The 21,269-nt window shown below is 55.1% G+C and overlaps 7 protein-coding genes and 1 non-coding gene across 8 annotated transcripts, besides 5 other annotated features; 4 read left to right on the plus strand and 4 right to left on the minus strand.

Moving 5' to 3' along the window:
- Positions 1–33: 33 nt before the first annotated feature.
- On the minus strand, positions 34–861 carry EKO05_0000278 (Putative nitroreductase; the record flags this gene model as incomplete). Its single annotated transcript, XM_038936383.1, has 2 exons — positions 34–360; positions 562–861. 2 exons carry the CDS (start codon positions 859–861, stop codon positions 34–36), a joined length of 627 nt encoding a protein of 208 aa, XP_038802818.1.
- Positions 862–1,947: 1,086 nt separating this feature from the next.
- EKO05_0000279 (uncharacterized protein) lies at positions 1,948–5,322 on the minus strand (the record flags this gene model as incomplete). Its single annotated transcript, XM_038944653.1, has 1 exon — positions 1,948–5,322. The coding sequence occupies one exon, from the start codon at positions 5,320–5,322 to the stop codon at positions 1,948–1,950; it is 3,375 nt and encodes a 1,124-aa protein (XP_038802819.1).
- Positions 2,046–2,079: a tandem repeat.
- Positions 2,080–2,092: a tandem repeat.
- Positions 2,261–2,320: a tandem repeat.
- Positions 5,323–7,024: 1,702 nt separating the features above from the next.
- EKO05_0000280 (uncharacterized protein) lies at positions 7,025–8,776 on the minus strand (the record flags this gene model as incomplete). Its single annotated transcript, XM_038944654.1, has 1 exon — positions 7,025–8,776. The coding sequence occupies one exon, from the start codon at positions 8,774–8,776 to the stop codon at positions 7,025–7,027; it is 1,752 nt and encodes a 583-aa protein (XP_038802820.1).
- A 579-nt stretch (positions 8,777–9,355) lies between these two features.
- On the plus strand, positions 9,356–11,111 carry EKO05_0000281 (Sphingolipid 8-(E)-desaturase; the record flags this gene model as incomplete). The annotated part of the gene is made up of 2 exons (XM_038936929.1): positions 9,356–9,549; positions 9,602–11,111. The coding sequence occupies 2 exons, from the start codon at positions 9,356–9,358 to the stop codon at positions 11,109–11,111; spliced, it is 1,704 nt and encodes a 567-aa protein (XP_038802821.1).
- An 801-nt stretch (positions 11,112–11,912) lies between these two features.
- Positions 11,913–15,160, plus strand: EKO05_0000282 (Vacuolar inheritance and morphology protein; the record flags this gene model as incomplete). The annotated part of the gene is made up of 2 exons (XM_038936684.1): positions 11,913–12,835; positions 12,949–15,160. 2 exons carry the CDS (start codon positions 11,913–11,915, stop codon positions 15,158–15,160), a joined length of 3,135 nt encoding a protein of 1,044 aa, XP_038802822.1.
- Positions 11,923–11,939: a tandem repeat.
- A 969-nt stretch (positions 15,161–16,129) lies between the features above and the next one.
- On the plus strand, positions 16,130–17,363 carry EKO05_0000283 (uncharacterized protein; the record flags this gene model as incomplete). Its single annotated transcript, XM_038936890.1, has 2 exons — positions 16,130–16,680; positions 16,742–17,363. 2 exons carry the CDS (start codon positions 16,130–16,132, stop codon positions 17,361–17,363), a joined length of 1,173 nt encoding a protein of 390 aa, XP_038802823.1.
- Positions 17,364–17,718: 355 nt separating this feature from the next.
- Positions 17,719–17,827, plus strand: EKO05_1t4. Its single transcript has one exon. It is a non-coding gene; the product is annotated as a tRNA-Asn (tRNA).
- Positions 17,828–17,840: 13 nt separating this feature from the next.
- Positions 17,841–17,881: a tandem repeat.
- Positions 17,882–18,325: 444 nt separating this feature from the next.
- EKO05_0000284 (uncharacterized protein) lies at positions 18,326–20,894 on the minus strand (the record flags this gene model as incomplete). Its single annotated transcript, XM_038936807.1, has 3 exons — positions 18,326–19,291; positions 19,345–20,124; positions 20,175–20,894. The coding sequence occupies 3 exons, from the start codon at positions 20,892–20,894 to the stop codon at positions 18,326–18,328; spliced, it is 2,466 nt and encodes an 821-aa protein (XP_038802824.1).
- Between the last annotated feature and the right edge of the window lie 375 nt (positions 20,895–21,269).

Consider the following 21,269-nt stretch of genomic DNA (forward strand, 5'->3'; position numbering starts at 1 on the left):
TCCAAGCTTGCCTATGCACAACCCAAAGCCCGTCTACTCCTTGGAGCCGTGAACGAACAGGCGCTCACCAAACGTCTTCTGGAACTGCTTCTCGCCGGGCTCGCCAGCACGGCCACCAAAGACCAGCTGCGACCTGAGCTTCCACTCGAGCGGGATGCTCCAGTGCTCGGCGGCCTTCTGGTCGATGACGGGGTTGTAGTGCTGCAGGTTTGCGCCGAAGCCCTCGGCCTCGAGCGCGACCCACAGCGCGTACTGGTGCATGGCGTTGGTGTGCTCGGACCAGTCGCCGAAGTGGTGTGCGTAGATGGGGAACTGCTTGCGCAGGTTCTCGACGGGCTCGGGGGCTTCGTAGAAGAGCACCTGATGTTGTTGTCAGTCGTGTTGTGGCGCTGGGGAGGGGTATCGGTGATGGGATGGTGGGGCTGGCTCGCGTCATGCTTGCGTGGTGGGGCAATGAGAGCTCGCTCGTGGGGCTGCGAGCTTCTCCCACATCATGCAACACATCGCGCCACGCTGCCCTCCAGCAACCCCTTGAGACAACGAGAAGGAGGGGGTACTCACAGTGCCGTAGGCAGCCCTGAAGCCGCTGATCCTCTGCTTGGTGCCATCGAACTTGTCCTCGGGTGTCAAGGGCTTGAGAACCTCGACAACGTAGTCCCAGAACTGCTCGTGGTCCTTGTTGAGCAGGACAACGAGGCGAGTGGACTGGGAGTTGAAAGATGAAGGGACATGGAGAACGGCCTGCTCGACGAGCTCCTTGATCTTGGAGTCCGAGATGGGCGCCTCCTTGTTGAGCTGGTAGTATGTGCGGCGCTCCTTGATGGCCTCGACGACCGACTTTGTGAGCTGGGAGGTAGCCATTGTTGGGGATGTGGTGGAGAAGGGTTTGCCGGGTATCAAAGAAGAAGCTGAAGCTAGAGGAGCAAGACAAGTGGGCGTTGAATGAAGAATAGAAGAAGATGAAGCAATGGTGCTTTTGTAGTTTGAGCCCCTCCCACTGACCCCGCGCACCACACCTTTAGCAATACTGCGAAGCACTTGCGCCATCGAATCTGTCGCTGGAAGCGGTATGGTACTAATCCGAGTCTCACGTGAAAAGTGTGCCGGCACTTGGATGTGGGGTGTCAAATGCTGCAGCAGGAGAGCAAGAAGCACACCAACGAACAACCCCGTTAGCAACGATCGTGCGGCAACGGACATGGATGGCGTGCTGGGACGGTCAGGATTTCAAGCCAAAACCGAGCGTGACGGAGGCTTGTGTGAGTGCATGAAAGTTCTAGACACCGGGGCTATTGAACCAGTTGCGTGTCTTGCATGTGTACACAGTAGCATTGCGGTTGCTTGTTGGCATTGCTTACGAGATAGCTGCCATGTTGAGGCTCGGTGGGGCGGAAGCCGGGATCTTCATGCTGCCGGTGCTTAACAGGGTAGATGTCAGCTACGCGGGCAATTTCCGCGCTCGTATCATCGCACCCCATCAACATAGAGGGGACCAGTACAGGTAGATTGACATGCTTTTATCTCTCAGACCCGTTCTCTATAGGCTGTCGCGATTAATCTTTGCATCAAGCCCGGATTCTATTATTAAAACCCCGTGCCGACTGTTTGTATCCAATAGGGCACTGCAAGTACTATGAAGAGCTTCATTTCAATCTCATATATTCAGATGCTCTACCGCTCTAAGAGGAGAGTGTTGGCAACAGTCGCCATGCTATGCTCGCCATGCCATTTTGATACAGCCTGACATGAAAAGCAGGGTTAGAAGTGAGATCGTCGCAAAGTAAACCGACCAGAGATGAGACAGTATGATACATGCTCAGTAACGCCCAGATGTCCCGAACCTGTCCATCAGTATATACCTACCCCCGTGAATCAGAAACAATGATTTTGGATATCGAGAACGTCCCTTCCGCGTTCTCTATGCATGCGCCGCATTGTAGGTGCGATCTATGAAGAATCGCACTCATATAATGTGCACTGGTGGTGTCTGGGTTCCAATACCTCTAGCAACGTATCGAAAATCTCGTCACCGTCACCACCGTCCACATCGTCATCTTCATCTTCGTCTTCGTCTTCATCAAGTCGCCTTCGTTGTGCGGTGGGAGTTCTGTCTCCTTCTGATTGTGAGGCATCATTCTCTGACTCAAAGCCACTGTCGTCGCCCGAGAAGCTCACCATCTCTTGTGCGCCGACGCCGACACCCGAGTCGGAAGATGATACGCTGACCTCGTCACCGTCGGTAACCCCGTGCCAGCTCTGCTCGCCGTCGTCATCATCATCGGCGTCGTCAGCATCCTCATTGCCGTCATCGTCATCGTCAGGCTCTGTGTCTCCTCCCTGGTTGTAGCCACCAAAAGCAGGACCGCCAATGAACGGACCCGAGGCTGGTGTAGCATATGCGAACGCTGCAGGATTGCTTGTACGGGTCGTGGATCGCTGACTAGGACGGCTTGTTACGTCCGAGCTTGACCTTGGAAGGGCAGGATGCGTGAAATGAGGAGATGGTGGCTCCCTTGAGCGTCGCGGAGTGGGATTGCAGACAGTGACTTGGGCTTCTTCAGGAGCAGCCTCTTCTTGTCGTGGCGACGACGAGTATGTGACCCGCCGACGTTTGAGCCGAGCTACCGAAACACTTGGAGCACGTGCGTGCAATGGCTGCGATGATGCGTGCTTGGTAGGAGATGAGTTGAGACGTCGCTTCGCTGATCCTGGAACCTCAAGGACCGAAGTCGACACTGTGCGGCTCAAGGATCTAGGTCGTTGTTGACGGAACAAGCTTAGAGGCGAGAGAGGCTGCTGCTGCCTATTCTTCAGGATAGAACTGGGTGTGATCGATCGGCGCCACTGCCGATCTGCTGGGCGCATAGATAACTCGACTGACTGATGGCTGCTGAATGAGGACTGGACACTGACAGGAGGAGCGTCGTATGTAGCAGCGTATTGCCAGCATGCCTCCTTCGCATCCGCCTCTGGAACTGGCTGACAGTGCTCATCGTTACCGTCCATTTGCAAGTCCTGGTCCGGTTGGTACCGAGGCAGCTGCCGCAACTCTGGCCAGGTCCATGAGCTGCCCATCTCGTCGCTACGTTGCACATATGCCTCACGTTGTGTGACGTACAGCCTCCTCTTACCGCCTGATACCCGCATGATCACACCAGCGGCGAGGAACTGCGCTGACCAATGTGCGGAGCTCGACATCTCACTGGGAGTGAGGAAACGAAGCTTGGATTCCTTCATTACCTTTCTGAGTGGAATGAAGGAGGCTCTCAGAGCAGGGTGTGTGGCGACCATCTGGTCCTCATCTCGATCAGTAAAGTGCAACCACTCCATGACATCGCTGAACGCATGGGACAATGTAGCTTGGATGTCTCGAGCGCTGGCGCTCTGCAAAGTGACGTTGCGAATGAACCCTCGACTAAAGAGGCGCTTGTACACCAGATTGTTAGCTCCACATGCTTTGGGGTACAGCCAGTCGTCGGTCGACCCAGATGCCCAGTCACTGATGGCTTGACTACTCCATCCACTCTCGGTATCGCTAAATACGCCCTTGACGCCAGGATTGGGACTCGAATCAGTGTCTCGTAGATTCTGGAGACTCTGCGCTAGCTTCAAGGTCCTGGCTTGTGTCCATTCTTCGGAGTCCTGCGTAGTAGGTTTGGAGGAATCGTGCATTGGCTGATCAGGTGAGAACCAGATGCCACGCAGTTCACGACCCCAGGGCAGCAATATAACTTCGACTTCCCACGGGTTGAGCATAGTTGGCAGTGCTGCAGATTCCAAAACCTCCAGTCGGTCCTTGATATCACCAAGCTCAGCTTCTTTGTCCTTGCGGTCCATGGCAGCAAGAATCAGAGCCGAGGAGGTTGTTGATTGCAGAGACTGGTTAGAAGTGAACGATCCTGTGACGTTGTCAATACGACGTCTGCTGTGCGAGAAGCTGCTATCGTCAGCATCAATAGCTTGATGCATTCTGTCATGCTCATCCATGCGGTGTTCAACAGTGATGAGTCTGTCATCATACATCTCAAGGGTCTGATGAAGATCTTCTGGCTGCACGTAGTTGAAAGATCCGTTCTCCAGCACGTCCAGACGGCTTCCTAGCTCCCTCATGGTCTTGGCCACGTTGGGGATAGAGTTTAACAAATTGTGCAGCGGTGCTAGGTACGAGACGAGCTTCTGGAGGTCTTGAGGCGATGCAGACCTGAGCACCTTCTGTAGCTGCTCTTCCTGCTGACCTGAAGGCGAGTTGATCTGCCGAAGGCGCTGACTCGGTACGGAAGTGACACTGGCCGGCTTGTTCGGCGAACCATTCGGTCCTGGCTTGTTCGAAGTCAGTCGAGACAGCGCATCAATGAGCTTCTTTCCTTGCTGCACAGCATTATCGGCGGCACGTAGGTCGGGTGTACCTCGAATGCTAGGTGTTGCAGCCTCAGTAGCGCTTTGTATGAAGTCGTGGGGGTCTAGCGTATTGGGAATGGTGTCGCCGGCAACATCGAGGTGTAGATTGCGATTGAACTCCTTGATCTGCTCGAGGGGGCCGCGGAGATCGCTGAGTAGTCTGATCGAATCAGCAGGCATCGAGCTGTCTCTGGTAGAGGCCCGCTCTGGCTCGCTGAAGGCTCTCTGGAGCGGCGGTGGAACGCTGTCATCGGCAACGGTGGGTGAGGCAGACTGCTGACGGTTAATACTTCGCATACTCTCCATGTTCAACATGGACAATCCAAGGCCCGCTACACTTCCGCGAGGCCTGTTCACAGCATGTCTAGCTTCATCGTCAGCCGCTGGGCGCCGGTCATGAGGGAGCATGCACATCGAGGGGAGTCCTGGCAGGCCAGTTGTGCTGACCTGCGATGGTGTGTCCCGACTCTGCAACATGCGACCGGACCCATTGGCTTCAGAAGCGGCTGGTCGCTGGAGTCGCTGGCTACTGCCATGAAACGACTTTTGTATCCGCTCCTCGTGGGCACTCGGCGCTTCTTCTACATTCACTTGCTGCTCCAAGTGCTTTGCGCCTGTTTGCGTGGCGGAAGGAGGCTGTTCAGGCGCGCGCGACGTTCTTAGATGGAAGCAAGCATGATGCCCGCAGACACACCAGGGCACGCGCTCGCTCGGGGGACGGTGGTGAGTGCTACCATCGTGGATCTCGGCGCTGCTCTTGTCCCAGAACTGGTCACATCCACAGGGGCCAACCGAGGCGTCGCGGTAATTGCAGGGTCCGTTGGGAAGCGCGCGTCGAGGAGCCGGCTCTCGTTCGGGTACTGGTGCTGGGCGATAGAAGACGCGTTGTGTAGGAACCGTGTCTGGCTCTGCGAACCCCGCCATGGATGCCAGCAATTGGGCATCCCGCGAAGGGAGCGCGCGAGTCTAGTACTGGGACATGGCGCAGAAACTATGTATGTGTATGCAAAGAGCTGCCATGGCGTTAGCAGCGTGCTGGAGAATTTCTGGCGGGGCCGAGCGCGTACCGAGAATGTTGCGAGCAGGAGACGAAGGAACCAGGTCCCTTCGAGGGGGGGACAGCCAGGCTTTATAGACTCGATGCCTGACGATCGAGCCTTATCACGGACACGGGCGGTGGTGGGTCGAGAAGTGTGGGTGGGGAAGGAGCGACGCTGGAAGCAGGCAATCGATAGAGAAGTGACTTTCGCAGCTCGCAGCTCGCAGGTCGCATGCCACCTGTAACGGTCAGCCCTCGACAGACTCCACCGAAACCGCGGAAACGGTGCGGCCCCTGTACCAAACTATCGCAGCCGTGTGATAGGCGGGCTGCCTGCTAGAACATGGGGAAAGCGGCTGCGCTAGCCCTGGGTTCAGCCCGGGCTTGGGCTCACCAACTCAATCTCCAGCAACAGATCGCAGACAGGATGGTGCGCTTGCCTGCTTCGGTCTGATCAGCGCATACGCAGCCTGAGACACGCAGCAGAAGGCGATTCCATCAAAACAACAACCATGCCTTTCCCGCCAAGCCAGCAGTCCAGATGCCCCAGCGGTGCGTTCGCGCGACAAGTAACTGTTGCCCTGCTTTGCGCGAGGCCGCTCATTGGGCGCTGTTCGAAGGACCATCCCCACTGAATGCAGGCGACCGGGATCGTTGCATAGGGCGACGCCTCGACCTACGTTTTGGCCTGTGGTACTGTGTTGGCGAGTACGTGACCACTTGTCGCAATGCGCATGTGCAATCATCAGCCCTGCGCGTGCGTAGAGCGTGCGCGGTGGGTGCTTGTGAAGAAGATGCAAGACGTGAGGCACAAAGATCGTTGCGCGGCCTGCGGCATGCCTGAGCTGTTTCAGTGTAGCATCGCTGTGGGTACAGCTGTCGTGTAACACCTGTGGAGTCGCACTCGGCGGCTGTGAAAGAGCAGGATAGAGATACGTCATTTGTGGGTCAGACTGTATGACGGCTGAAATCGTGTTGGGTTGTTCTGATGGAGCTGAGCATAGCTAACGTATTCCAGTGCATCAATCCAAAACATCTGCGGAGCTCCCTTATAACGAAGTCGCTGTACTTTTATCCCAGATTCTTACGTGGAGCAGCTACACTCTATCCCACAACGACTGCGTCAGATCTCGATTTATCGCAGCGTGTAGACAACACACCTCCAGATCCAAGCCTCCTACAAGGTAGCTTCTCGTTGACCATCCCGCAATTCGCCTGTCTGCAACATAGACTTGTGGCATGCTCGTCCTCGTCTCGTCCGCCATCTTCCTCTGGTCGGTAGTGGGCTTCCTCGCACCCTGCGTAATAGACACCGTGCCTTCCTCTGCAAGGTGGTACGTGTCGAACGGCAAGCGGTAGCTTGGAGACATGAACATCTCATGCTGTCGACATGGTTGAGGTAGCTCGAAGAATCGGTTTGATAGGGTTAGAGGCTGATGTCGATAGAGGGAGAGCCACTGGAAGGAAACTCGTTGAAGCTATCATCTGTCGTTGTTTGCTAGATACTCGATCGGGCGATGCAGACAGATGCAGCTCATTCACCTTCACTAAATATCTGACCCATCGTATCTTCATCCTTAGCTGTTCCTATGCCAGCCTCAATCCATTGGTCTCGGGCTTGAACCACTCCCTCAGCAGATCCTGCAAGATACCATTCGCGCCCTTCTTCGCATCTTCACTGGTCTTGCCTTGGCACTCAATGTACAGCTTTATCTTAGGCTCTGTCCCACTCCCTCTGACTGTGAACACGGCACCATCATCCAGCTCGCAGGTGATCATCTGGGCAGTCGGGTCCACGGGTAGATCGGGCGTATGGTCCTTGCTCTTTGAGTCATAGCCTAGCGTGAGATCCCTCCAGCGCATGATCCTGCGGGGCCCAATGGTGGTGGGGTGGGGGCTGCCCAATGCGCGGATGTCTGTGAACACTGCAGCTGTAACCGTTGGCGACGGAGAGACCAAGTACGTGTTGGCATCTTCAAAGTAACCGAGGCGCTCGTAGAGTTGTTGCAGTTTGGCGTATGGCGTCAGGCTTTGCTCGGACCACTGGGAAGCTGCGGTCAGGAAAACAGCTGCGGCACTGATGGAGTCCTTATCGTGTACTGTCTGGGGGATCATGTAGCCAAGAGCCTCCTCGAACGCGTATGCAACTTGGTACCCTTGCTTCTCAAGATCCCGCGCTACGTTTCCGAGCCATTTGAACCCAGTTAAGGTCTCTGTGAAGTGGAAGCCTTCCTTTGCCGCCAACGCTGCAAGCGACCTAGAGCTGACGGTGGAAGCTAACATAGCGAGCTTCTCTCGCGGTTTCGAGGCAGGATATCGCTCGAAGATATAGGCGCCGAGCAACAGACCGAGCTGATTACCTGTGAAGATGTGCCACCTATCTCCAACCTTTTCTGCTACGGCCAGCCGGTCAGCATCTGGGTCACTTGCCAGGATGAGGTTGGACGACGCGGCATCAGCCGTCTGTATGGCCAGATCTAGTGCTCCTTTCTCCTCTGGGTTTGGGAACTTGACCGTGGGGAAGTCAGGATCTGGCTGTGCTTGGGCCTCTACAACAGTCATTTGTGAGGCAACCCCAAGAGTCTCGGCACAGCGCTTCATGGCTGGTAGACCGACGCCGTGCATTGGGGTGTAAACGAACTTGAGATCCGGGTTCAGCTTGATCGGATGCGCCGGCTGCGCCGCGCACAGAACGGCCTGATGATAATTGTCCCTCACTAGGTCAAGAGAGCCTTCTACCATGAGGCATGGCTCGTCCACAATGGATGTGTCCCAGGTGACAGGCTTGAGGTTCTCCAGAATAGCCTGAGCAATGCCGGTGTCATGTGGCGGGATGATCTGGCAGCCATTGGACCAATATACCTTGTATCCGTTATCTTTGGCGGGATTGTGGCTTGCTGTAACCATTACTCCAGCGGCAGCACCTAGCTCTCGTACACCAAAGGGCACGAGCGGTGTGTGCGATGGTGTCTCGTACCACCACACTTTGATGCCTTTGGCAACGAAAGCTGCCGCTGTGAGCTTAGCGAACTTCTCTGAGTTGTGCCGTGCATCGCGACCGATCACCACACCTCGTTTCTTAACATCCGCCTCGGTCTTCAGGAGGTATGCTGCCAGTCCTTGGGATGCTTGGATGACGGTGAGGGAATTCATGCAGGCAAAGCCAGCTTGCATAGGACCCCGAAGACCAGCAGTTCCGAAAGCGATTCGATTCCGTAGTCGTAGCTCGAGCTCAGCTGTGTTGCCATGATGTAACAGTTGGTAAATCTCGTCTCTTGTTGATTTGTCCTGATCAAGCTCCAGCCACTCTTTAGCGAGCTCTTTTATGTCCAATGCCATGATTCTTGTTGCCGTGAGTCCAGTGGATGAGTTGATGTTTATGGAGAAGAGCAAACAAGCAGAGTGAGTACTTATTAGCGCCTCTAAGCGAGTGGCTATGACCAAACAGATGCAGTTCATGCAAATCCGGTGATGGCGGAGATGGCCGGGTTCAGATCGAAAACGGCGTCAGCACCTGCCTTGTTTTGACGCCTGGCCGCAACGTTTTTCTCGTGTTCTCTCGATTCAGTCCTGATGTCTGATACACAAGTGATGCAAGAGTAACCACTTGGTCAATAGCGATGCAATTCACATCTTCTGCCTGGGAGGTGGCCACTGAGTGGTCGCGAACAACGTGGGGCACAGAGTCATGGACCCCTGCCCAGACTTGCGACTCTCAACAACGGTGGTCCGATTCGATCATCCTAACCTCTCCTTCCCTTGCTTGGCTCTGGAATACACTCTGGAGCGCCAGCACTTCTTTGCTTTCGTTCGCTTGAGGCATAATTTGAGTCTGCTCTGCGAGGATCCCCTTGTTACCAGATCCCGACACGCACGATTAGACTTTGTGTAGCTTCGCAACCTACCACATCAGCCATTATGGACGTGCAAACACAGCGGAAGGCCAGGATCTTCAGTCGTAGAGAGATTGAGGGCCAAATCGCCAATGGCCGGGCCATTGTTATTGTAGACAACAGAGTCCTGAACGTAGGAGCTTGGATGCCATATCACCCTGGTGGTGATAAAGCCATGCGGCACATGATAGGTCGAGACGCTACAGATGAGGTTACTAGGTACGCTGCAAAGTCCTGTCGAAATACCAATGCTAACGTCTCCATGCTTCAGATTTCACTCCTCTCAGACTCTAGAGCTCATGAACCGCTACCAAATCGGGCGCATCGAAGGACGCTGGACGAACTTTCTTCCACCGATCCAGGGAGGAAAGTTCAGGACACAGGCAGAACTGGAGAGACTGTCAGAAGACGAATACTTGGAGTCGTGCTCTTCCTCAGATCACGAGACCGCTAGCTCAACATGTTCGGCAGACCAGAGTCCTGTCTTCGAGCCAGCAGACAAAACGTCTTCTATACGGCAAAGAACCACGGCGACTATCGCACGCGCATCATCATCATCTTCGGTATCTTCGATTGGCCTCGATGATGCATCGGGCCCGCCAAAGATGTCAGTGTTGGACAGACGTACACAACAGGAGCTGGACTTGGACAAGGCGAAATATCCCTCGACAGACCCACAGACACAGGACAGGATAACGCAGAAGTACCGTGACCTGCACGAGGAGATTCAAGCGCGAGGACTATACAATTGCAACTACAGCTCGTATGCCGTCGAGTGTCTGCGATACGGGACGTTCATCGCGCTGTTCCTGTATGCTCTTTACTCTGGCTGGTACATTACAAGTGCTATCCCACTCGCTTGCGTTTGGCATCAGCTCACCTTCACCGTCCATGACGCTGGCCACATGGGCATTACACACGACTTTACGACAGATACCACCATGGCCATGTTCATTGCATCCTACATGGGCGGGTTGAGTGCGTGTTGGTGGAAATTCAACCACAACGTCCATCACCTCGTTACGAACGACCCAGAACACGATCCAGATATCCAGTACATACCTATTTTCGCTGTCACTCACCGATTCCTGGAGGGCCTCACAACAACGTACTACGAACGGGTCATGGAGTACGATGCAGCGGCTAAGCTCCTGGTGCGCATCCAACACTACACGTACTATCCGATCATGCTGTTCGCACGTTTCAACCTCTACAGACTGTCACTGGAGTACCTTTTGGGCGGCAAGGGACCGAAGAAGGGGCCGGCATGGTGGCATCGCTACTTCGAGATGGTCGGCATGATTGTGTTTTGGACGTGGTACGGCTACGGTGTCGTGTACAAGACCATGCCAGACAACTTCAGCCGCTTCTGGTTCGTCATCATCAGCCACGCGCTCACTTCGCCTTTGCACGTGCAAATCACACTGTCGCATTTCGCAATGAGCACGACGGACCTCGGCATTCACGAGTCGTTTGCCCAGAAGATGCTGCGCACGACTATGGATGTCGACTGCCCGCAGTGGCTCGATTTCTTCCACGGTGGCCTTCAGTTTCAGGCCATTCACCACTTGTACCCCAGGATTCCTAGGCACAACCTGCGGGAGACGCAAAAGCTGGTTCAGGACTTTTGCAACGAGGTGGACATACCCTATGCTCTGTACGGGTTTCTGGACGGGAACAAACAGGTGATCGGCAGGCTGGCCGATGTAGCCAGGCAGGCGGCTATTTTCGCGGAGTGCCAGCGGACCATAGCAGCAGAGGGTGACTATGGGCTGCATTAGAGTAACTGTCTTGGACGCGACTGAAGAAATGCAACCTATGTGTTCCCACTCGCTAGGCAATCTTGCGGTGACAGCTGACAACGACTCAAACCGTGCGGCCAAATGAAGACGAGCCCCTGGGCAGCTTTGGATGCAGCGCTGGGCGTGGGAGTGGTGACACGTGTTTTGCTCGCATTCATGGGAGCCCTGGTGGCGCGGGGGGGATCAAGCATCGCTCTCTGCACAGACGGGAGCATGCCACGCCGTGCAAAGGCAGCCCTATCCAACCTGGCATGCTTTGCCCAGAGCGCGTCTGGGAAACGACGGGTTGCAGCCATGCGTGGTGCAGGCAAAAGCGTTGCACAACCCGTTCGCACGGCTGGAGGCAGTCATGCGCAACCAGAGGCAGCGTCAGCCGACAAGGCACGGAGGCGCTATTCGCGGTGTGAGAGAAGATGTCGAGGCTTTTTGTTTTCGTTCAGCCAGCGCATCTCGGTTCCTGGTTAGGTGGTTTCGGCGGATTACATCCACTCATCCATCGACGGCCCTGGCGCGCACTTACATAGTACACATCACCGCGCCCAACGCACCCATCCTCTGCACGCCACGGACCGTCTGCTGCGCTGCGATAGCCAATTTCGCTATCCAACGGGCGAGTGCCGCGTGCTGGCGAGGCTCATTTCGAGCGCTGACCGCCATTGTTCGGTTGCTCGTCGCCGATTGCAGTGCTCTCCAGGCATAGGCAGTCCAGTGCACCCAGCGCAGCATGACAGCGTTGCTCCGAGCGCTCCTGCCATCTGAAGTAAACGAACCGCAGCCAACATGACCTCCCCTGCTGCTGCTGCTGCTCTCCCCGAGACCGAGGATTTCGAAAGCATCACCGGTGCGCAGGAGAGTGCTGAGCCGGCGTCGTCATCGTCAACAACGCCCACGCCCACGCCCACGGCAGCCTCTTCGCGCGAGAACTCGACGTCCAGCCAGGCCTCGGTCGTGCATGCGCCTGCATCCAGCACTCAGAGCAGTGCAGCAACGCAGATCCCCTCGATGCACCGCCCATCCCTCGCGCGAGACCGCACGCTCAACGTGTCCGGCTCGCCGTCGCCAGCCAGCTCGGCGCTCAACTCACGCGATGCTTCGCCTGCACGCAGTCTGCAACGCAACACCAACGCGCCGCCCGCCTCGACCGCCAGGTCCCAATCTGGCCTCCGTTCACGCAAGAGCAGCACCGACGTCAGCCCCAACCGCGGACCCGGCACAAACTCCCCAGGGCTCTCGGCTGCTGCCATCCAGCGCGCCCTCTCGTCTACCAGCATCCCCCAACTGCCGCCTGTCTCGTCCTCCGACTCGGTCAAGGCACCCCGGCCGCTCAAGTCTCCCTCCGCCCTCGTCTCTGGCGACAGCACCCCCCATTGGCCGCACTCGCCGCGCCTCAAGTCTCCCCCGCCGCCCGACGCCCGTTCCCATTCGCGCTCACGCCGCAACTCTCTGCGCTCCCAGACGCGGAGGCCTGAGGCTCCATCGACGCCCTCAATCGTGGTCCAGCACTCTTCGCCCTCGCCTGCCTCAACCTCTCGTGCTCCAGCCGCCGACGAGGCGGTGACGCCGGGCGACCAGGACGAGCCCATCATGAGCTTGTCCATGAAGGCGCCGTCCCGCGGTGCCAGCGGCGTGGCTCCCAAGCTGGCGACTGTGCAGGAGTCTAGTCTGCCTGCAACGCCGGGCTTTGACGGCGTTGAGCCGCAAAGGTGAGCCTTTCCCCGCAGCGCCCCACTCTTTGTCATGGCGACGCACGCACGTTGCAGCTACGCACGGAGCGAAAAACCGTACCAACTAACAACCATGCTAACGGCTATCGCAGCTTCACGCCCACAGCAACCACGCATAAGAAGTTCGAGGAAGACCGCAATGACGTCAGTTCGTCAAAGGTTACCGAAGACCTCAGTAGCCGAAACAACAACGCGAACAACAACAATATGCATACCGGCAGTGGCAGCGACAGTGGCACAAAGAACGGCAGGAAGGGCAAGATGCAGGAGCAGCGATCCTCGTCCACCCACCGAGTGAGCAGCAACGTCTCCACCAAGCCTTCGTTGACCTCGCTGTCATCGCGAGCCCGCGATCCACCCCTGCGCAACATGACGGTGGAGACGGAGACGGTTCCATCCATAGCGCAGGCCACCATCAGCAACCAAGATCGCTCTGCCTCGGGGCGTGTCGACGGCAGCTTGCGATTGAAGCCAAGCAACGAGACAATACGGCCCAAGAAAGAGAGGAAGCCCCCAAAGCGAAAGGCACCGTCAATCCACTCGGGCACTGGTAGGTCCTCGCAACTTTCATATCACTACCGCATTCCTAGCAGGCCCGACATGGCCCCACGATCAAACACCGCGTCCTCATACGGGAGTCAGATGTCACTGCGCTCCTACGACGACCGGCGATCGATGTTGACCATGTCACCACCTGCAAGTCCAGAGATGGCCGTTTCCGCTTATGCTCCATCGCTCAGCTATTTTTACTCGAATACTAACTCAAGCTCCCGTAAAGCTTCGTCAAAAGCAGATGTCTTCGAACAGAAAGTTGCTAGCGCAGTCGACGAAGCCAACTCTTCCGACTCGGACGCTACGTTCATCTACGAGTCCAACCCACCCGAACATCAACCTCACCGCAGCCGGGGTCACCACTCCAGAACGCCCAGCATGACATCCATCGCCAGTCTTGCCGACCCACGTTTAGCGATACGCAATGAGCACAAGAACCCCGGCAAGAAGAGCAGTATGAAGTTTACCAATCCTTACAACAACCCAAACCTCGACCTCGATGGCATAGATCGCGGTGAAGGAACGATACGTTTAGGGTCTGGCCGCGCCGGCACAGGCAGCCACCATCACCACATCGGCCGACACGGCCAAGGCCGTGGCGCTCTTAGTCACATTTTGCTGAATGATGACGCCGCCTCCTCCATGTCGCAGTCCTCGCGCGGACGTGGACCCTCTTCGCGGCACCCATCGCAGCCAAACAGTCCTCGCTTCCATAATTTTACCGTCGCGAACGGTACTGTGAACGGCAACAACAAGTATGGAGAGCTGTCCGCCTACGACATTGATGCGGGCATCGTCGCTGATGATGAGCGTACGCCACTGATTCCATCAAGCCGAAGTCCCAGAGTCCGGACTCCACGCCGAAGAGACAGCGTAACTCTTAGCAACCTGCAACGGCAGCTAGATCGCAGACATCGCAACGAAGGCGGTTGGTGTCGCCGTTTCGCTGGGTGTCTTGTGCTATCTATTCTGCTTCTCGTCGTTGTCTTTAGCTCGGTCGGGCTTGTGTTCGCGACCACGAAGCCTTTGACCAACGTGGGCATTTACGAGATCCGGAATGTGGTGGCGAGCCAAGAGGAACTGATATTGGATTTGGTCGTCGACGCTGTGAACCCAAATATCATTGGCGTCACGATCACCGATATGGACGTCAGCATATTCGCAAAGAGCAAACACGTTGGCTCAGACAAGTGGTGGCACGAACACGGCAACGGCGTACCGCACAACAACGAGGAAGACTGGCAGTCCATCGAGGCCTCTGACGTTGTTGAAGCAACCGACAAAACTCCAGACGGTGTTGACGAAGGCACAGATCCTATCGAAGATCCAGACGTCGGTGAGCCTCGTACTATGTTGCTCGGCCGCATATTCCATTTTGATTCACCGTTGAACTTCGATGGCTCATTCTGGCAACGACACTGTGCTGAATCGATCGGTGAAATTCGCTTGACACATCCAGGGAACAAGACCGAAGCCGGTGGGACAAAGCGGTGGGAGGAAGTCTCGCAGTACCCTTTCGAACTCATCGTGCGGGGCAACTTCAAATACCAGCTTCCACTCAGCACGCGAGATCTCAGCGTCGTAGTAACGCATACCTACCATTATGATCCGGACGCCGAGAAGAGAAGGTTGATCAAGGCCGACGAGAGTAGGGTCGAGCCGACAAAAACAGAGCATCCTGCACATGCTGTACCATCCAAACCCCTAGGGAGGTACGACCGCAGAGTCGTTCCAACCCTCCAATGCCGCTAGAGGGGTCGCCTATTCCATTTTGTACAACACCAGTACTCGAACTCCTGAGGGGCCAGCGTCCATTCGCGGTTCCAGATATCACGGCCGAAAGCAATCAGACACCTTCATACAAACGAGTTCACGACCCATAGACTTACAATATCCGGTCTCCCGTTCTGCTTCATCAGCGAACCCGGCCACATGATCGTCCTCCCTATTACGGCTCTACAGCCTAACGATTTCCTTTCTGCTCTGCTTTTTGCTTTACATGCATTCCTGCGCGAGCCTGTCGTGGAGGCTCGCGATATGTATACGTTTTGGGTGTATTCACAACGCTTGCGAAATCAACGCGCTTCAGCGAAGGTGTTTTTGTCGGTTCCTACTGTTGGACACTTCATATTCTCATACCTTTCGAGAGAGAAAAAGGCCTTGAGGCCTGACCCCCTTATCACCAATCTTCCCCTTCATGTGAGCGTTATTTAGCTACTTCAAGCTCTTGTCTTCGGTCTCTCTAAGGCTTTGAGCAAAGGAATCAAAATTTGATTGCGGTCTCTGCTGGCCTGCATATTCCTGCTTGTACTTCTGCACGCTCGTTGAGTGATTTAACATTATATGCTGGGGTGTTCTAGCACCACTGCCTCATATCTTCTTTGTCACTGCAAACCTGAGTCCCTCAAGCGTCAGAGATGCTTTCCATGTTGGGGTCTTGGTTTCTCGTCACGGGTGCTCCCGCGAGACAGTACTGAATTTTGATTGGACTTATTTCGGTGCAATATAGTTCATGCACATGCTAAAGCGGGGTGCATACAATGCATCCCACTCAGGAAAGAGATGATCAGGAATTGCTCAAGTCCAGCGTTTTCGGTATATCTATCTCCATACATGTTCCATCTTGGCGAGATCAGCAACACGTCCTGTATATCGACCGCCCTTACATTGGACGCTAGACCTTCAAGCCTGTGAACCGATTTCTCTGTGACAATTGCTGTCATGCTCTCTCGGCGCTTCCTTTCGTTGGCCGCATGGCTAGTAGCATTCGCTGCTGCACAATCATGTGTCACAGATAACGACTGTAGTCTTAACGGTCTCTGCCTCCCTAGCACCAAAACGAATGCTACTTCGACCTGCCGCTGCGATCCCGGCTGGTTTGGTGATGATTGCGGACGGCTCGATCTTGCGCCCGCAGCGAGATACACGGGTTTCAACGAGACCAACGCCACTGCGCCGAACCATTACAGCAATCGTGGCAACTCCTCCTGGGGCGGCCAGATTGTTCAAGACCGGGATGATCCGAAGCTTTTCCACCTCATCTACGACCAGTTTGCGTACGGCTGTGGATTGAGTGGCTGGCGACCCACAAGCTTCATTGCCAGAGCAGAGAGCACGAGTGGGCCTCAGGGGCCGTATATATGGAGACAAAATATTACGTCGAGTTTTAGGCATAATGCGTATGTGTACTGGAGTCCGGCAGACAGGAAGTATTTGCTCTGGAGCATCGGCGTGAACATCCCGGATCCGAAGCAGTGTGGTGGGATCAACAAGTATGCCATGCACATCATGATGAGGTTTCATTGTACAAGTCCAGATGTTGACGCGGTACAGAGCTCAGTGGCCGAACAACATATCCGTCTCCAGCGCTCCCACAATCCGCGGACCATGGGCCCCGTTCAAGATCCTAATAAACGGAACGAATCCAGCTCCGGCACCTCTCTGGTCGCCGAACCATCCCACAGGCGAGACTATCCTCGCCGCCGAAGACCTCAGTATCTTCACAGCCCCGTCCTACGACGGTCCTTACAAACAAGTCTTCTCGGCGCCGTGGAACACCTCAAACTACTCCCCTACCTGGGCGGAAGATCCGTTCCTCTGGCGCGACAAGCGTGGACACTGGCACGCGCTCGCGCACTGGATGATTGACATCACCGAGCGCGGCGTCAAATACCCGCGGGTAGGAACACATATGTATAGCAGGAATCTGACGGGTCCGTGGACGTTCAAGTTGCAGGAGGCCTTCAACTCGACGGTAAACTTCACGGATGGAAGTGTGGAGACGTTCAACAGGAGGGAAAGGCCAAAGCTGTTCTTCAGTGATGATGGGGAGGTGACACCGCTGTATATGGTTAATGGGGTGCAGAGGTTGGGCAGCTCGACGGAGAGCTACACCCTAGTGCAGCCGGTAGGGAACAAATGGAGGGAGCTTGAGGCGGGATTGGGCTTTTCGTGAAATCTCAAGGTGAAGGCCTGGGATACGAGAGAAGGGGAAAGTAACATGCAGAAATCCAAATACCGACTCTAAGCTGCTTGCTTTGCGCTGCTGTTCTTCTCCACCTCCCCATGGCCCCCAAAACTTGCCGTTTCGTGCTCGTCAGCCATGCAGCATGGAAAACCAACCTAGCTCCACCCCCACCCCCAAAGAAATAAAATTTCCCTCTCGTACCAACCCAGCCAACACCATCTCCCCCCACACTCAGCCTCTACCTCATTCCAATGTCTAGATAAATGCACAAAGTCCTCCCTCGCTCATCGATCCACCAAATGGTGGCGCAACCAAAGCGCGACTCAACAGATCCGTTGAAATGTCCTCCGTGGCGCAATTGGCTAGCGCGTCTGACTGTTATAACAGTGTGTTATCCGATAATCCGCTTGAGCAAATCAGGAGGTTGAAAGTTCGAGCCTTTCCGGGGGGAGATGACACGCGATATTTTTCTTTTTCAATTTTTTTTCTCTTTTGTTTTTTTTTTTGGCGGTGCCGTGCTGTTGTTATCTTTGATGGGCGGTGCTGGGTTGTGGTATTCGCGGCCGAGCGCGTACACGTGCTGCTATGTTTTATCTCTGTGGGTTTTGTGTAGCGTGTGCATGGAGCGAGGTTGTTTGCTAGACGGTTGTCTTAACTTGTTTGTGTGGCCTTCAGTGTCATGAGTTTCGAGAAAAAGGGCTGCGCGGTCACAATCCTCTTTAACGAGACGCATAAGCTGTCCTTCCGCAGAGGAAACACCAAGCAAGTTTATCCACAAGCGTAGGGCTTTTGACCAATAATAACATTTGCATGTTCAGTTGCTTTATGTCACACCAATGAGCTGGTTATGGTTTCGTAGGGAGAAACAATGCGGTTCTTGTGTAAATCATGTCATTAATTACCATCATGAAACCGAGAAAGACTTGGCTCAAGTCGCAAGAGAACCGTATCTAGAAAGGCCACACCCAGTCACCAATCTCCTTGGGATCCAGTCCCTCGTGGTAAGAGTAGTTCTTCGCGCGGATCTGCTCGTTGAGCAGTGTCTCGCGTGCCGATGCACCCTTGTTGCCCAGGCCAGGAATGCGGTCAATGGCATCAATCGCCAAGCTGTAGCGATCGGTACCGTTGCGGATGGCCAGCTCAAGTGGTGTGTCGATGTTGCCCTTCTCCCTGTATCCACAAACGTGGAGGTTCTGTTGACCCTTGCGTCCGTAGGTCAGCCGGTGGATCAACCAGGGGTACGAGTGGAAGTTGAAGACGCAGGGGACGTTGTCTGTGAAGATTGCTCGCCACTCGTGCGCCTTCAGACCGTGAGGGTGCTCGCTTGAGTCAATCAGTTTGAAGAGGTCGACGACGTTGACGAAACGAATCTTCAGTTGTGGTAGATGCGTGCGCAGAAGACCAGTTGCTGCAAGAGCCTCGTGAGTTGAGACATCACCACAAGATGCCATGACAAGGTCAGGCTCTTCGCCTTTGTCGTTCGATGCCCATTGCCAAATGCCAACACCCTTCGAGCAGTGCGCAATCGCTTGGTCCATGGTGAGGAATTGCAGATGTTCTTGTTTGTCAGCAACAATAACATTGACGTAGTTCTCACTGCGCAGGCAGTGATCCATGGTAGAGAGAAGACAGTTTGCATCAGGAGGCAAGTAGATGCGCACGACGTCGGGGCTCTTGTTAGCGACAACATCGAGGAAACCTGGATCCTGGTGCGTGAAGCCATTGTGATCCTGTCGCCAAACGGTTGCTGTGAGAAGGATGTTGAGCGATGCGACCTTTTGTCTCCACTCAACTTCGAGACACTTCTCAATCCACTTGCAGTGCTGGTTCACCATGCTGTCGATGATGTGGATGAAAGGCTCGTAGCTGTTGAGCAGGCCGTGTCGTCCTGAAAGAATGTATCCTTCAAGCCAGCCCTGGATGTTATTAGCAATAAACTCAGGTATCAACTTCATCCATTCGTACGTACCTCGACTGTGTGCTCAGAAAGCATTTCCATAACACGTCCTTCGAAGGCAAGGTTGCCACCATCTTCGTCCTCCTCAAAGTAGTCAGCCATCCAGACCTTCTTGCCAGCCTCGTAGATTTTGTCAAGCTTGTTGGACTGTGTCTCATCGGGACCGAAGACACGGAAGTCTTTGGGGTTCTGTGCGACAACGTCGCGAAGGAAGCCTGCGAAGTTCGCCATGCTGCCCATCTTGGACACACCGCCTTTCTTTACTTCTATGCTGTAGTCGCGGAAGTCAGGAACATGCAGCTTCTTCCTGATCAAGCCACCATTCGCGACCGGGTTGGCACTCATTCGCCTATTGCCCTTGGGAGCCAGCTCCCTCAGCTCGGGAATAAGCTTACCATCCTTGTCGAAGTGCTTCTCGGGCTCGTAACTACGCATCCATTCCTCAAGCTTCTTGAGGCTCTCGTTGTTGGTCAGAACATCGGTGATTGGAACCTGATGAGCACGCCAGAAGCCCTCAGAGTAATGCTCGCCGATCTTGCGAGGACCGGTCCAGCCCTTGGGTGTGCGAAGGACGATCATGGGCCAGCGAGGCCTGAAAGCCTTGCCAGAATCGCGAGCCTGCTTCTGGTATTCTCTGATCTTGGTGATACAGCGCTCCATTGTGGAGGCCATGGCCTGATGCATCGATGGTATGTCGCTACCCTCCACAAAGTAGGGTGTCCATCCGTAGCCGACGAAGAGAGCTTCGAGCTCCTTGTGGCTTACGCGAGAGAGGATTGTAGGGTTGTTGATCTGGCCATGTCAGTTCACTGGCTGGACCAACAGGTGGAAGATACTCTTACCTTGTAACCGTTCAAGTGCAGGACGGGCAACACGGCTCCGTCAGTGATGGGGTTCAGGAACTTGGTGGAGTGCCAGCTTGTAGCCAGGGGACCGGTCTCAGATTCACCGTCACCGACCATTGTCAGAGCAATCAGATCTGGGTGATCGAAGACTGCGCCGAAAGCATGGGAGATGGAGTAACCCAGCTCTCCTCCCTCATGCAGACTACCTGGTGTCTCGGGCGTAGCGTGAGAACCAATACCGCCAGGGAACGAAAAGTACTTGAAGAATCTCCTCAGACCTTCCTCGTCCTCCTTCTTGTCGGGGTAGACCTCAGAGTAGACACCTTCAAGGTAGGAGTTGGAAAGGACGGCAGGCGCACCATGGCCGGGCCCGGAAATGAAGAGAGCATCCAAGTCGTACTTCTTGATCAGACGGTTCATGTGAATGTAGGTGAACGATTGGCCGGCGTCGGATCCCCAGTGACCCAAGAGACGTCGCTTGAGATGATCCAATGTCAATGGATCGCGCAGTAGAGGGTTCCTTCGCAGGTAAATCATGCCCAAGCACATGTAGAGAGAAGCGTGGAAGTAGTCGGTCATAAGGCGCACTTCATCGTCGCTGAGCGGTGTCTCGTTGACAGAGGACCTGGCAACACCGAATGGCGACAGACTCAGGTTGTCGAGATCTTCGGTGAGCCTTTCAGGCTCAGGAGCCGGGGCCGTGATCATTGCGTCCATGCTTGCTGTTGTGGTTGGAGGTGCGAGCAGGCGAACGCGTGCCTTTAAGTTAGGTCTCAGTGGAGATGCGTACGATGATGTAGTGGACGGGAGTGGGCGGAAGTACACAGGTTGTTGAGGGTTTCAGGTAAGACCTCGAGCTCCAGTACGGCGTACACGGTCAATCGAAGGCTCAAGGTAAAGTTGCAGGAGCACAAAGAGCTGTGTAACGGGCTTCCAGCTGTATTTGAGCGCGGAGCTGTCAGTTGCGACCGTTGGACAGCTGGAACTGGAAAGCTCTCCTGATCCATTGCTCCAGCTGTGCCATTGGGCATTGGGCGATTCAGCACCGCTCGTTCAACAGGATTCCATCACAAGATGAGCTTTCCACCGAAT

Source organism: Ascochyta rabiei, chromosome 1, assembly GCF_004011695.2.
Source record: "Ascochyta rabiei chromosome 1, complete sequence".
In the NCBI taxonomy this organism is placed as follows: Eukaryota; Fungi; Ascomycota; class Dothideomycetes; order Pleosporales; family Didymellaceae; genus Ascochyta; species Ascochyta rabiei.